Source organism: Sesamum indicum, linkage group LG1 (genome assembly GCF_026168435.1).
Source record: "Sesamum indicum cultivar Baizhima isolate 11 linkage group LG1, ASM2616843v1, whole genome shotgun sequence".
In the NCBI taxonomy this organism is placed as follows: domain Eukaryota; kingdom Viridiplantae; phylum Streptophyta; class Magnoliopsida; order Lamiales; family Pedaliaceae; genus Sesamum; species Sesamum indicum.
Window position 1 is genome coordinate 22,884,919 of NC_142657.1, and position 14,335 is coordinate 22,899,253.

Here is a 14,335-nt window from a genome sequence, read left to right on the forward strand (position 1 = left end):
GTGTGCGAAAATGTAGCGAAAGCGTCCTGTTCCCAAGGGTTTTTATAGTTGATATTTTGGATACGGGCGAAGTGGCGGGAAATTGGCGGACGGAATATTTGGGCCCGAAGTTCATAATTCATCGCTTTGGGCTTTTGGTCGGCCCAACTATCCCTGCACTGGACCAAACTAAAAACGGTTATACATGGAACACTGCTATAAAAATCCCTGCAAGTCCTTTTCTTGTCTACCAGAAGAAGTTGAATCAAATTAATTACATAATAATTATAATATAATTTTCTATATAATAATAAGTGCATTAATTATAGCGTGTTGTGCGTATTTACACGTTTTAGATGTGTGGGTCCCCACGCGGAAATGATATATTGTCTGTGCAATTATATATATTGTATATAAATATTGGTATTGTCCATATCATGTGTAATTTTTGTGGTACGGATGAAGATTGTGCTTTTAACATATAAATTATTAAGGTCTACGTCAAATGATACCCTAATAGGTTTTCGATCTGAAATACAAATTGACAAATTTCGAGGACGTTTATTTACAACTAATTTCAATAAAATTTTCGATTGATAAAAATTTGTTCGAACTCGACTGATTGATACTTAATAAATCAAACTTAACTAATTTTTTTTCTTCGTTAAACTTTACAGCTCGATTCTAACTCAATTGGGTAAGTGTATGAATAATAATAACAATATATTTAAAAATATCAAGATATTCGAACTCGACTCATATTTGATTCAATTACATTTGGATTAGATTAATAATCAATCAAATTAAAACATAATATTTCAGAGCTCAATAAATAATTCAAATAAATTTAAATAATGATGTGTTCGTATTAAGTCGAATTACTTAATATCAACCCATAATATTGATTATGCGAATAAAATAGAGGTGGCAACAAATAAATCATTTTTGTGCTTTATTTAATTAATGAGAGACAAATATTAATAGTTTGTAGTATGAAATGACAAAATAGACAAATATTTAAGGTCCGATTTAATAGAGGGAATCTATTGTGGGCACTGGAATAATGCTTTGTTCCACTGTGACTCTGGAATATGGACCTACAACACACCTAGTTGTTTAGTGCCTGGGATAGTTTTGACTTGTGAGTAAAATAAGTACAATAAACTTATTAGAATTTTTATTATTATCTATACCATACCATGTATTAGAATAACATATTTTTTGTGTCTTTTTCTCTTTTGTGCGTTTATATAATTTGAACTACTAAGTTACTAATTACATTATATTTTATTTTAATTAAAATATATTTTTTCCACTTGAGAAATTTTAATTGAATTTAAGAAGAAAAATGTTTAAGAAATTTTAATTTTAATTTTAACATATTTAACCCTTTATCGTTTATCTATTTTATTTTATTTGAATGATTTTATTTTACTTTTTGAAATATTAGACTTACATATGTATTAAAATAAATAAATAAAGAGATGCTCGCTTTAAAGTGGCATCAAAGTAACATTTGCATATCGATAGCATCCAAAATCATTTTTTGAGTGGATAAAAAGAAAACATGTCATCAAATTGACATATTCCCATGCTTACTTTTCAAAAGTCAGTGCAAACTCTTTTTTGGGGGGGGTTTTATTTTTAATTGCAAAATTGGTATTTTTCTCTGGTTTGCAAAATTGTATACTGACCCTTTAGAAATTTGAATCTCCCCCACCTCCAACCCCAATTTCAGATATTGCTTATTAGCCTCCCAACATTCTACATGCTAAATTTCATCACCGTGTACGATCATTGACGTGGGAATTAAAAATTTTTTATTTAAATTAAATTTAGTCGAGTTAAATCAATTATATTATAAATGTGTCATATTTATTATGTGATTGAATATATTTTTTTCAATTGTATATCAATTATATCGCAAATGTATTGTATTTGCCACTCAATTTGAGTTAAAATTACCAGTCGTTTTTAGAAAAAAAGTTTAGTCAAGAGAGAAGCTTTACGAAAATACTGCAGAATCAAGGGGTTAAATTGTTAGTCCCACAAATTTAAGGGCCAAAAGCTAATTTCCTACTCTTGATCTCATTCCAAGAGTTCTTTAATTACAGTCTCGAGAAAAAGCTCCTTGGTCTCGAAGGAAGTTCTCTATGACTGCAAGCAATCACAGAAGAGAACTAGTGTAGTTGGTTGACCTCACTCGCAATCACTCACGAAGACAAAGTCTCCATTTTCCCAACAATTTCACCTTCTTTCTTTGTTTTTTCTTCTCCCGATCAATTTCTTCTATAAAACTAGCATTAGTGTTTTGTATCCGACTAACTCCGGACAAGCAACTCCTTTTCACCAACAACCGTAGCTAACAAGCAAAATTCCAACCTGAAAAGTCTGGATTTTTCGAGCTACCACCCATCTTTTGATTTTGATCAGTGTTGAAAGATACGATTAGAGCAGAAATTTTTGGAGGTTATGTGATGGCTATGGTCGAAATTCCACAGCCCATTAGCGGATTAAGGTGCCCGGATATTGGATTGACGAATCTAAGCCTGAGAAACAGCGGCGGCATGAGGGCTGAGAAGGAAACTGTGGAGGAAGTGGAGCCCAGAACGACGTCTCCGCCTCTCAAGGAGGATATGATGTTTGTGGCGTTAGGAAAAGATGTGAAGGATAGTGAGACTGTTTTAGCTTGGGCTTTGAATAATTCAAGAGGGATGGGAATTTGTATACTTCATGTTCACCAACCTGCCCAGAAACTACCCATGAGTTAGTATTAAGCTGTAGCAGTAATTTCTTGTGTTTCTTGGCAACTTTTGTAATTTATTTTCTTTATTTGGTGATGGGATTTTGATTTTTTTTTTTTTTGAACAAACAAGAATTGAGCGATGGAGTAGGTCTTTTTAGTTGTTCAACTTTTGTTCTAAGACTGATTTGCAGTTAGTTTGTTGGGGTTCTTGATTGGCTTGATAATAATTTCTTAGTGGATTTTTGCATTGAGTAGTTTTACCTTTTGTGTTTGTTACTGATGGAGTGTCCTACTTGCTCAATGTTAATGAGTATTATGTTTTGGGTTGGTCACATCAATTTTGCTTTTGCTGGAAAGTATTTGTTCATCTCTTTCTGATCCCAATGTATCATATTAGTTTCTACCTTCATATAGGACTTTTACTTTGTCCATGTTTTGTGTGCTTTTGTTCCCCTCCTGATTATAGAACCTTTTTCTTATGTGTCTCTGTTTTTCTAAGCTAGAATGATCAGATGTAGCCTAATCATAGTCTGCTGGAATCAGCTTGTTTTACCTGCTCTGCATAGTCATTATGACTGAATCATTGTTTTGTTTCTGTGTATTGCCTTTAAAAAAAAAAAAATTTAAAAAAAAAGACAAGGTCAAGTTCTTCGTAGACCTTTTGTTTCAACGGCCAGTGTCACCCTCATAGAGAAAAGAGAACGTTTGTCTCAATTTTTTCTGGAAAATTATAATTTGGATTTGTTTTCTGAAACTTATATGTTGCATATTTCCTTTGCTAATTATCAGAAGTATTTTGTAAAGATATAATTAATGGCTTAACTTTTGCTTCTCGGTTTACAGTGGGTACTAAAGTTCCAATTAGCCTGTTGGAAGAACATCAAGTTAAAGCATATCATGAAAATGAGAGGCATGAGATGAATAAGATCCTCGGCAAGTATATTCGAATTTGTGACCAGGCAGGGGTATTGACCGTTGTCCTCAACTCCCCCACCCTCTTATACAGCTTGAGAACAGTTGACATAATTTTATTTACAACTTAAAATAATTTTATATAATGGTTTAGAATGTGACAAACAATTTTTAATTATTGATTCGCCATTTTTCTCAACTATATGTAACAGCTTCTAACGAACATTTATTTACTGCCATGTCCTCTTATTTTGTTTACTAATTATTTATTAAGTGTAATCTCCAACTTAACAGTCATCTCAAAACAGTATGCATTGCACATGCTTCTGCTTAGCTCCTTTGGTTTTGTCTTGCTCTTATTTAGGTTCAAGCAGAGAAAGTATGCATAGAAATGGACTCTATTGAGAAGGGAATAGTGCAGCTAATATCTAAGCATGGTGTCAAGTGGCTTGTCATGGGAGCGGCAGCTAATAAATTTTATTCAAGGTATATTACTAAAGTTTATGACAAATAGAAATATTCTTGAACAACAGAGTCATCTTTGATGACTATAGTTCATATTATTGTAAAGTCTATTGTATTGCTTGCGCTTTAAATACTGAGAAAGAAGGTGCCCATCATTTGAAACTGTCAATCAACCTGGATATACCCAAAATAATATGTTGAGTGAAAAATGTGGGTGCTGCACTCGAGCATGGTGCTTGGAGGTCTTTGTACAGCTGCTTGGTGGGTTATGCAGCTTTATGTTGGAAACTTGCTCCAACGAAGCAGAAACATGAGAGTCTACTATAAGAGTACTAGTCTCATACCCAAGGGCCATGTCTGGTACGAGGGAATGGGGATCAGGACAAGTCTTTCCTAAGACTAAGAGAATTGAGATTGTGGAATTGAATAGTCCAAGGATAAACTATTCCCACTAAGTGGGAAAATTCATTCCTCATTCAACCGTGAGGAAAAGTTATTCCTACTTAAGCGGAATTATTTGGTGTATCTCCACTAAAAGAAAATCCCTTCCTGCCCTAAACATTTCTCTGAAATCTTTAATTATGATCTTTATTAACTAAATATATCTATATGTTTTCTATGCATACGTACATATATATTTATCAAGAAACAATACATTTAATAGATAATATATATAGTATGTTATATTTATATAATTAATATATTGTACATAAGTATTTCTACGTATAAAAACATGGAATTGGTAAGAAAATGTTGGTGCGCACTTGTTTAACATGGTTTGTCATATTGATACCGTCCCAAATTTAACGAGATCATCTTTAACCTATTTGAATGGCCAATTTGGTATCTTTTTACCCATCTTCTAGATTATTTCACTTGTGATTGCTAAATTGAATTGGGCCATGGAAGATTCGCTATAGTTTCTGAATGCTGTTCTTTTCAAAAGGGGCAATTAGACTGCCATTAAGTTGATCTTCTTCTTTAATAATTTCTTAATATTTCTATGTTTTCTACTTTGCCCCTCATAAAACTATTAGCTCCTTTTGTATAAGCTCTTAGAATTGCTAATTTTTATTGTTATTCGTGAGCTGATGGCAGCATGTAATGTATTTTTAGCTTTGTGCTTCTTTAACATCCTTGCTTAAATTTGTCCCTGTTCTATCCACTTCATTGTGTCTGACTGTTCTTGGCTACTGTTATTATTTTCACAATGCAGAAAAATGAAGGAGCTTAAGTCTAAGAAAGCCATACATGTACGAGTAGAAGCACCTAGTTTCTGTCACATTTCATTTATATGGAGAGGAAACCTTGTACATACAAGGTATGCACTTACAGTTGCGTTATATCAAGTGGTGTTTGTTGCCCCTGTTTGATGCATCAAGGTTATCAGTTATGCAACTTCTAAATGACCAGAATAAATAAATGAAGTATGAACCAGAGCATATGATGATATCCATGTTTATCTATGCTTTTGATTTTGACTTCAATAATCTCAAACCATTCCCGCTGTATACTGATCCCTAATTCCTTGAGTCAAATCTATTTAGGGAAAGCAAATTGAATGAAATTAACCCAGAGGGAGAGTCTCTGCTGTTTCAAGCAAGTCCGAATACTGAAGCTGTTCAATCATTGAGATCACACTCAGTTGCAGAAGGGGAAAGTCAAATAAAGTTTCCAAGTTCAACACGGAATTACCGTAGGTTCAGGTCTGACAATCTCGGAATGCAACTTTTAGTACCATCCAATGTCTCTGGAGGACTATCTCCTAGGAGCAGTTTGCATCCAGAAGGAAATTCTGATTGGGACGGCCTATTCATGAAAAATTCTTCAGTAGGTTCAAACTTTTCAACATGTTCATCCAGTGAAATAAATGAGGATTCGTCCTTAGTCCCCCTCCCAAGCACCAAGATAGTTCTGCAGAATAATGAAGATCATCATCATTCATCCATGGCATCCAGTGATATAGTAAGTAAATCACTGTGACAGAAATGAAGTTTTCTCATATAAACGTGTTGCAGCTCATCATGTCCAAGAACAAACTTAAAATCTCTATGCATTTATTCTCCCTGAAACTCCTGTGAATGTGATGTAGCTATCAGGGGAAAATGCTGGAATATGTTTTTTTTTTTTTCCCAATTTCCAATATGCTGTCTGGATGATTTCCTGACTTGCTGATGGACCTGAGCAGGAAGGGAGCATGAATGATGAACTTTATGATCAGCTTGAGCACTTTGCAGTGGAAGCAGAAAGTTGCCGAAAAGAAGCATATGAGGAATCAATCAGGCGTAAGAAAGCTGAAAAGGATGTCATTGATACTATTCGCAGAGTAAACATTCCAATCTTTTTTTCCTCAAATGTGGTTAGATAATCTTGTACCATTTTCTTGAGCTGTTAATCATTGTGGATTGAACTAGCTTCCAAAATTTTTTCTCAACCTTCCGCACATTTAAAAGTGGCTAAACTTTGAGCTGATTTTTCATTATTAATTTCTTGACAGATAACTTATTGTATTATATTTTAGGCTAAAGCATCTGAAATTATGTACACTGAGGAGCTAAGACGCAGAAGAGAAATTGAAGAAGCACTGGCAAGAGGTAAGGAAGAAACTGAGAAGATGAAGCGAGACCTAGATGAAATTATGGAAAAGCTCAGAGTTGCCCAAGAACAAAAATTCTCCCTGGAGCGTCAAATTGCGGATTCTGACAAGATGGTAGAGGAGTTAGAACAGAAAATGTTTTCCGCTGTTGAACTGTTGCAAAAGTACAAGATGGAAAGAGATAAATTGCAGGTTGAGCGTGATAATGCACTTAGGACGGCTGAGGAGCTGAGGGAAAAACAAGCTGAAGAGGCGTCAAGTTCATCTGTATCTCAGTTCTTTTCAGAATTCTCCTTTCTGGAAATTGAAGAGGCAACAAGCAACTTTAGCCAAGCCCTGCAGATTGGTAAAGGGGGTTATGGAAGTATCTATAGAGGGAACCTTCGACACACCCAAGTGGCTATAAAAATGCTACATCCAGATAGCTTGCAAGGTCCTTATGAATTTCAACAGGAGGTAAGTCCAGAGCAGAATTTTCACGCACAAGTTACTAAATCATATGATCAGCTTTGCATGCAGTTCTTTGTTGCTTGTTTTTTAACTTTGACCAAAGTAATAGCCAGAAAACACCTGATATTTGATTAATTTAAGTACGCATGGTTCTTTTTCATCTCAGTTAACCTCTTTATTCCTATGCCTTCCATCCGTTTTGCTTTTGAGGGAATGAACGTAAAACACTAAATTAGCCACTGGCCACTAGCCAGTTTGGCTCCCCAGTAAAAAACGTGCATTTTAGTACTTTATTAACCTCATTTTCTTCCCCTAATGTGCTTTGTTCTAGAGTCAGTGTTAACATTAGAAATTTCTAATCAATCAGCCACATCTCTTGAAGAGAAATGCCTGTATAGTGCTTGGATAAGAAACGTTTTTGAGATCCTTCCCAAATAGCATTTTGCTCCATAGATTCAATAGAACAGGACATGCAGAAGTCATTACCTATTATTCACCTAATGGAAATAATTGCAATGTTAACTTCATAATGTTGTTTTTCAGGTCAACATCCTGAGTAAGTTGAGGCATCCATATATTGTTACCCTGATAGGAGCCTGCCCAGAAGCTTGGGCTCTCGTCTATCAGTATCTTCCCAATGGAAGCCTTGAAGACCGACTCAATTGCAAAAATAATACACCCCCTTTGTCCTGGAAAACTCGAATCCGTATTGCTGCAGAGCTATGCTCCGCTCTCATCTTTTTGCATTCTTGCCAGCCCCAGGCAATTGTCCATGGCGACCTCAAGCCTGCAAATATTCTGCTTGACGAAAACTTTGTCAGCAAGCTCAGCGATTTCGGAATATGTCGAGCACTCTCTCAAGATGAGTTTTCGAAAAATAATACGACGCTGTGTTGCCGTACTGACCCTAAAGGAACCTTCGTATACATCGACCCTGAGTTCCTCGCGACAGGAGAGCTCACGTCAAAGTCTGATGTCTATTCGTTTGGAATTATATTATTAAGACTATTAACTGGAAGACCTGCACTGGGGATAACCAAAGAAGTCCAATATGCATTAGATAAAGGGAATCTGAAAGATCTACTGGATCCAACTGCTGGGGACTGGCCTTTCGTGCAAGCAAAACAGTTGGCTTACCTAGCTATCAGCTGTGCTGACATGAATCGCAGACACCGTCCTGACCTTGCTTCTGAGGTCTGGAGGGTTCTTGAACCTATGAAAGTTTCATGTGGGGTTTCGTCCCTCCGCTTTGGTTCTGACGAGCGTTACCAGATTCCAGCCTATTTCATTTGTCCAATCTTCCAGGTTGGTACTTTTTTTGGTTTTCTACTTTATTTGACTGCTTTAACAATGAATCCTGAAATCATTCCAATAGAAATTCTTTGCTTTTTCATCACCATAAATTCGCCACCATTTGATGCAGGAAATCATGCAAGATCCCGTGGTTGCAGCTGACGGGTTTACTTATGAGTCAGAAGCTCTCAAGGGATGGCTCGAGAGTGGTCATGATACTTCACCTATGACCAACCTTCAGCTTCCACACCGTGATCTTGTGCCAAACCATGCTCTTAGATCTGCAATACAGGAGTGGCTGCAACAAGCTTGAAACTACTTGCGCCCTCCACTACTTGTCTATACGCTTTACTTTTCTTACATATTTGTACAGGTCACATTATAGGCATATATACACATGATATGCTGTGTGGTACACTACAATAGCTTATAGCTTTTGACTGGAGTTCTCTTTCTTCCGGTTTTCATTTTGTATTGTTATGAGGAATTCATGAGAATTGACTTACAAAGGGTTCTATTCTATCTTAAAGACTTGAACAAGTTTCCAGTGGCTGAAAACTTTTACCGCAACACATGATGCCAAGAATGCCAGAGATTACATGGCTATGGCTTATCTCGGCCCTGTTCCAGTGTGGCTGCAGGGCGTTGGAGGGGTTGACAGCAGGCAGACCCTCCTGAAGTACTCATTTCTTAAAATTTTCCTGTTACATGTTGAGATGTGAGCTAAGTTTTGTACATATTCTGCACAAGCTTATGTCGGTGATTCTATATATTTCTTGAGAACAGATATCCGGGCTGTGAACTTAAGGGAACCCCTTTACCTTTTTCTTTTGTGGGGGGATTTAGTATTATGTACCAAGAAGACTGAGAGTTTAGCTCAGTATACTGTTTTTTTGGTAAACTGTAACTCATCTTTATCAGACACAGGGATTTAAAGACGTAAATTCTACATGATCTCCGTACGCCAAGTCAGCAATATTATGTCCAAAAATTTAATAAAATAATAGAAAAGGGAAAGGCTACAAGGATTTTAGAAGCACTCCCTTCCAAACTCACTTTCTCCTTTGAGAAAAATGAGTACTCGAAAATCAAATTATATGCTCTACCAAAATAGATTTATCTTGTGTACCAGAACTGAAGTTCATTTTATGACTCAAATACAGGGTAAGGTTAATTTGCAATATAACAAAAATAAACGGTGAAGAGAAGAACGATAAACTCATGGATGGTGAGATAATTATCAGTAAGTCGTAATTAAGGGTTCAGTAACCCTTAACCTCCCAAGCTAGGATCCATCGCAAAAATGCATGCCTCCTATAGGCCACGATCTACAAGGCTTCTTTTCATCTTCTATCTGCATGAATGATTTTTAGTGAGGCTTAGGCTTAAACCCATCAACGGCAAAATTCCGTGTTGCGGCAGGAATTGCTAAACGAAGTCCATCAAGTTCAGGTTTCGCAATTATTTGACAACCCAGACGAGACCTGCAGAAAATGTTCGCGTAATGAACAACTAGAAAGACAAAAACAATGGGTTGATGTCATGGCAAGAGACCTACGTTTCTGTGAGGCCAAAAGCAAGATCTAACATATCATTTTCCTCATCTGTCGGATCTGGTAATTTGTTATACTGGTCCACATCCTGCCAAAAAGCATCAAAACAATGTGAATTGAAACTTTCATATCCATTTTCCAGTGGTCATCTAACACTATACAACGGAGGGGAGAGTGAAGCAGTGAAATCTATTTGTGAAGTACTGTTCAAGCTCATGATCACTCACCATCACAATAACATGACAAGTGGAACAAGCAAGTGACCCTTCACATGCTCCTGCAATAAATTCACAGGATTTAGCAGGCTGTATGGCGATAACTACCCATGAAATCGCTGGGATTACTGAACTTGAGAAATCTTCTTGAATGAAGATGTTATATAATACTTATGTCAAAATACAGTCACCGAATAGTGTTAGTATGAGATCAAGCAGCTAATTCTAAATCATAGCATAAGCAGAGCAGCTCATTCTAGTAAGTTCACCTTCAAGATCTATGTCATTTTCATGTGCAGCTTCTAACATTGACATTCCAACTGGGACCTTGATATGGGTCTCTTCTCCATCCTTTTCAACAAATGTCACATTTATTCTGCAAAGTCCAAATGAATAGACCATATGTAAGCTTACATACTTAAGACAACCTTCAACACGACATGCCTGCTCAATATACTAGGTTTTATAAATCACGCGCAACAAGTGAAAGAGTCCCAAATCAAATGCTTTTGTCAACCACTGATCAAGATTCAACTTTTGCACTGAAGGGCAAAGAAAAGAGTGGGAGAAAATAATGTATACAAAAGACTTACTTTTCCTTTTCTTCATTTCCATCCTCTGATTCCAGTTTAGCTGTTGTACTGCTAAATAATTCATGTCTCTGAATACACACACAGAGAAAGTAGGTTTAAATTTGACATGAAAGGGTAAAAATAATGAAAGTAAGTTCACACAGTCAAATCCTCCAGACACAACAAAAGAACTTATATGCCTCGGCAGGTGAAATCCAGTACAAAAGCCAATTCCAGTTGATCTTTTTATCTTAGCACACAAGAAAAAACCAGAAAGCTTAAAGACTCACTAATTCTTCTTGGTCTTTTACCATAATTATTTTATTTATATTTTGAACTTAGGTATCCTAAAGCTTTAATAATAGATTCCCACTTTACTTAAAGTCTTTGACAACACTGGTTCTCTGTAGTGATCTTGGATAGACAGAATACCCACTTCTTCAAACCACATCTCTAAAACAGTATTGCTTGACGCTTTCACACAGTGCAGGTGCTTAATTTATAATATTAACCATGCAGAAAAAATTAAGAATGAGAACTGAAGGCTTCATGCCCCTAGATACTCCTTTTCCGCTCACTTGAAGAAAGACAGACTTGATCATGACCTTTAAAATTTACTGATTCAATATATGCACAAGTCCAGTTAGGAAACAACACATAATTTAGACTGACTTTTATTATTATCAATTGCCAGCATGCAAGTACTAAAGGGCAACTCCAAACATTTCAGATCAATGCTGTAAATGAAAACCTTAAACTTCTGTTGAAGGTACAAATGTACTAACCAGGACTTGCAAATATTGATTATGAACCACGGGTAAGTATGAAGTCCTCGGTGTAAGAGTCGGAGCTGCAATCGAGCAAACAACAATTTATAAGAAAAAAATGGATGAACAAAATTTAAATTTGCTAGTGTATCAGGGAAAGCTTCAATTCTTGAAGAAAATACTGTCAGCAAGAGTTCCAGGCCTATTAGACATTTGCAACACTACGCGAAACCTAAGGTCAAGTGGCAGTCCACGATTTCTGACAAAATGCACAAATGACCCTGATTGTCAACCAATGTTTTAAAACCCAACTCGGACCGCCCGAACCGCTGACCGGCTACAAAATGGGTCGGACGAAAGGCAAAAACCGTGTTATTTTGAGAGTACCGGCCGACCCGGCGGTCCGACGGCCAAACCGGTAGACTGGTCCCGGGTCATGCGAACCGGCCGAGCTTTGGCCTGTTTAAAAAACATGCTTAAATCCTAATTTTCTTCCCCTTTCTTTTTATGATTTGGATAATTAAAATAATTAGTGTATTAAGTCTTTAGTGTTGGACGCTTATTAGCTTTTTAATATTTTGGAACTTGTATGTTGGGTGTGGCTTGACTTTTATTATTTGAATTTCTTGTATTCTTATGCTACATTTGTTGTATTAGGCTATTACATATCTATTTTATGTTACTTAATATAAGCATATATTATTGAAAATATTAATCGCAAAGAGGAAAATATTTAAAAGACAAACTTTTTAAGTATATTTATATTATTTAATTATTAAAGTTATTTTTTATTTATTTTTATAATTATTTATTACATATATATGATGACATCGGTTGGACCATGGTTGGACCAACGGTTGAACCAGTGACCCATAACCCACTGAATTTCCAGTTTGATGACCGGTCCGAGTTTTAAAACACTGCTGTCAACTGTATGTTTTCTTTCCCTTCTCTCTCATAGGAATCCTAGAGTTTTTCATTTTATTCCAAGGTCCCAAAACAGTGCATCAGGTAACTACGGAGATGTTATATGTCACTGACATTTCTACAAAGCAAAGTTGCGACTTGGTTCAATAAGGAACATGCGAATGGAGTATTCAGACAGGTCCACAATGGACCAAGTCGAAATTGAGGGTTAGATGGAAAATGAGATGAGAGAAACAGAGCTTTTTTCTTTTTCTTCTCTCTCTCTCTCTCCTCTTTCTCTGTACTTAACTAAACAGTCTCAAAGAATTAATCCTTGTGAGAGTGAAGGCATGATACAACAGGGAGATCCTTATAAGTACCCTTGTAGAGTTGCACCCTCTCTCAAACAAATTCAATATAAGTGCGTACAAAGCAGCTCTGTATCTGCCTCTTTCTGAGTAATCAGCTGATATCCCACCAATTGTTCTTCCTCATAAGGTCTTCTACTTAGAAATCTTATACAGCAGTATACCAAAATTGAAACAAAGAGGTAATAGAACATACCTTGTACCAGACTTTTGATTGTATGGGCTCCCATCCGATAAAACCTAGAAAAGAACATAATCCTTCAACCTGTGAAGCCTCCATGTGGAAAAAACAGGGATCAATGAACAATGTGAAGAACCAGCCATGCTGATTATACATTTACCTGTTCAAACTAAAGCCAAAATATTTTCAAGCCGAATACAAAATTTATCACATTGTGCAAACTCAGCTACCGACTATCAAACTTCACTCAACTAAAGAACTTGCCCTCCCAAATGAATACAGACATAAAATTTAATGGAGAGGGTACATACTGTCGAATGCCTGATCCCTAGGGTTTTGTTTCCTATCTCTCTTTCAGTTTAACTGGAAATTTGTTGCTTCCATTAGCATATGTAGAGAAGGAAAAACTTACTTGTGGACTTCAGGTCAATTTCACACACATTCACCATCCAATTCTTACTATCTATCTGGCAAGGGTCTTTCGTAATCTAATGGGAGTTACATATTGGGGGAGTGGAGAATTATGTAGCTACTGAAAATCCAAAGAAGGGTTCCAACGCTTCAGCTCGATATGTGAAGGACAACTATTCCAGCAGCTAATAAAACTTTTTCTCTATTAGTAGAGTGGATTCTATTTTCAACTGAATTCTTACTTCCTGTCCACTCAAAGTTAATAACAATAAAGATCTTCCCAGAGCCAAGATGATAACTTTCAAGACATATTCTTGCAAACCATAATAGAAGCAAATATTGCAACAATGTCCAGAAGACAACTCCCTCGTAGCAGCTAATAGTTTCACAAAAACAGAAAAAAAAAAAAAAAAAAAAAGGAAGGAAAACAAAGAAACCAACAAAAAAGAAAATCGAAGCTTTATTCTAAACGTTGGCTGCTATCGTCCCTATCGTACTGATCGCGTTACGAATTCTTCGCGAAAATGCGCAGCATACGAAAACCACCGACTAAGAGACAAAACCTGCGGCTAACACCAAAAACAATAGGAAATAAATTCAGAAAAGCAGAAAAAAGTATACCTGGACTCGCCGGAGCCGAAGCTGACGGAGAGGTATTTCCGACGTGAGAACGGCGTCGTTTCTACGCAGACTTGAGGCTCGAGCGAGAGCCGAGAGGTCGAGCTAGCTGAAAGAGGCAACCGAACGGCGTCGCTTGAACATGAGAAGCAGAACCGCCATGCTTCTATGTGCGGAATGGGCTAGAAAGTAAATGGGCCAAATCCACACATCTCTTGGGCCCTTTATTATCTAGCCCATGTCCAAACAGAGGCCCATTGGACATCTCTTTGGAGAATTGTTATTGAGCCCAAGACCAAAACA

At 36.5% G+C, this 14,335-nt stretch overlaps 2 protein-coding genes across 3 annotated transcripts; one reads left to right on the forward strand and one right to left on the reverse strand.

Annotated features, from left to right (window-relative positions):
- The first annotated feature begins 2,099 nt into the window (after positions 1 to 2,099).
- Positions 2,100 to 8,981, forward strand: LOC105172628 (U-box domain-containing protein kinase family protein). The gene is made up of 9 exons (XM_011094151.3): positions 2,100 to 2,745; positions 3,569 to 3,690; positions 4,002 to 4,123; positions 5,319 to 5,423; positions 5,650 to 6,067; positions 6,291 to 6,428; positions 6,624 to 7,154; positions 7,692 to 8,453; positions 8,572 to 8,981. The coding sequence occupies exons 1-9, from the start codon at positions 2,457 to 2,459 to the stop codon at positions 8,752 to 8,754; spliced, it is 2,670 nt and encodes an 889-aa protein (XP_011092453.1). The 5' UTR covers positions 2,100 to 2,456; the 3' UTR covers positions 8,755 to 8,981.
- Positions 8,982 to 9,419: 438 nt separating this feature from the next.
- On the reverse strand, positions 9,420 to 14,188 carry LOC105172637 (uncharacterized). 2 transcript variants are annotated; one of them, XM_011094161.3, is made up of 8 exons: positions 14,036 to 14,188; positions 13,019 to 13,087; positions 11,567 to 11,631; positions 10,803 to 10,870; positions 10,479 to 10,585; positions 10,222 to 10,271; positions 10,000 to 10,082; positions 9,420 to 9,925 (listed from the first exon to the last, which is right to left on the reverse strand). In XM_011094161.3, the coding sequence occupies exons 2-8, from the start codon at positions 13,074 to 13,076 to the stop codon at positions 9,811 to 9,813; spliced, it is 546 nt and encodes a 181-aa protein (XP_011092463.1). In that variant the 5' UTR covers positions 13,077 to 13,087; positions 14,036 to 14,188; the 3' UTR covers positions 9,420 to 9,810. The 2 variants fall into 2 exon arrangements, with proteins under 2 accessions (XP_011092463.1, XP_011092468.1); XM_011094166.3 differs by having other exon boundaries at positions 13,019 to 13,096; positions 14,036 to 14,187.
- Between the last annotated feature and the right edge of the window lie 147 nt (positions 14,189 to 14,335).

Excerpts from the sequence above, each read along its gene's own strand:
- LOC105172628 (XM_011094151.3), top strand. The coding sequence starts at position 2,457 with ATGGCTATGGTCGAAATTCCACAGCCCATTAGCGGATTAAGGTGCCCG. Across the intron at positions 2,746-3,568 it reads TGCCCAGAAACTACCCATGA|TGGGTACTAAAGTTCCAATT; the intron begins GTTAGTATTAAG and ends CTCGGTTTACAG. Across the intron at positions 6,068-6,290 it reads CCATGGCATCCAGTGATATA|GAAGGGAGCATGAATGATGA; the intron begins GTAAGTAAATCA and ends GGACCTGAGCAG.
- LOC105172637 (XM_011094161.3), bottom strand. The coding sequence starts at position 13,076 with ATGTTCTTTTCTAGGTTTTATCGGATGGGAGCCCATACAATCAAAAGT. Across the intron at positions 11,632-13,018 it reads AATCAAAAGTCTGGTACAAG|CTCCGACTCTTACACCGAGG; the intron begins GTATGTTCTATT and ends GCTCGATTGCAG. Across the intron at positions 9,926-9,999 it reads GCTTTTGGCCTCACAGAAAC|GTCTCGTCTGGGTTGTCAAA; the intron begins GTAGGTCTCTTG and ends CATTTTCTGCAG.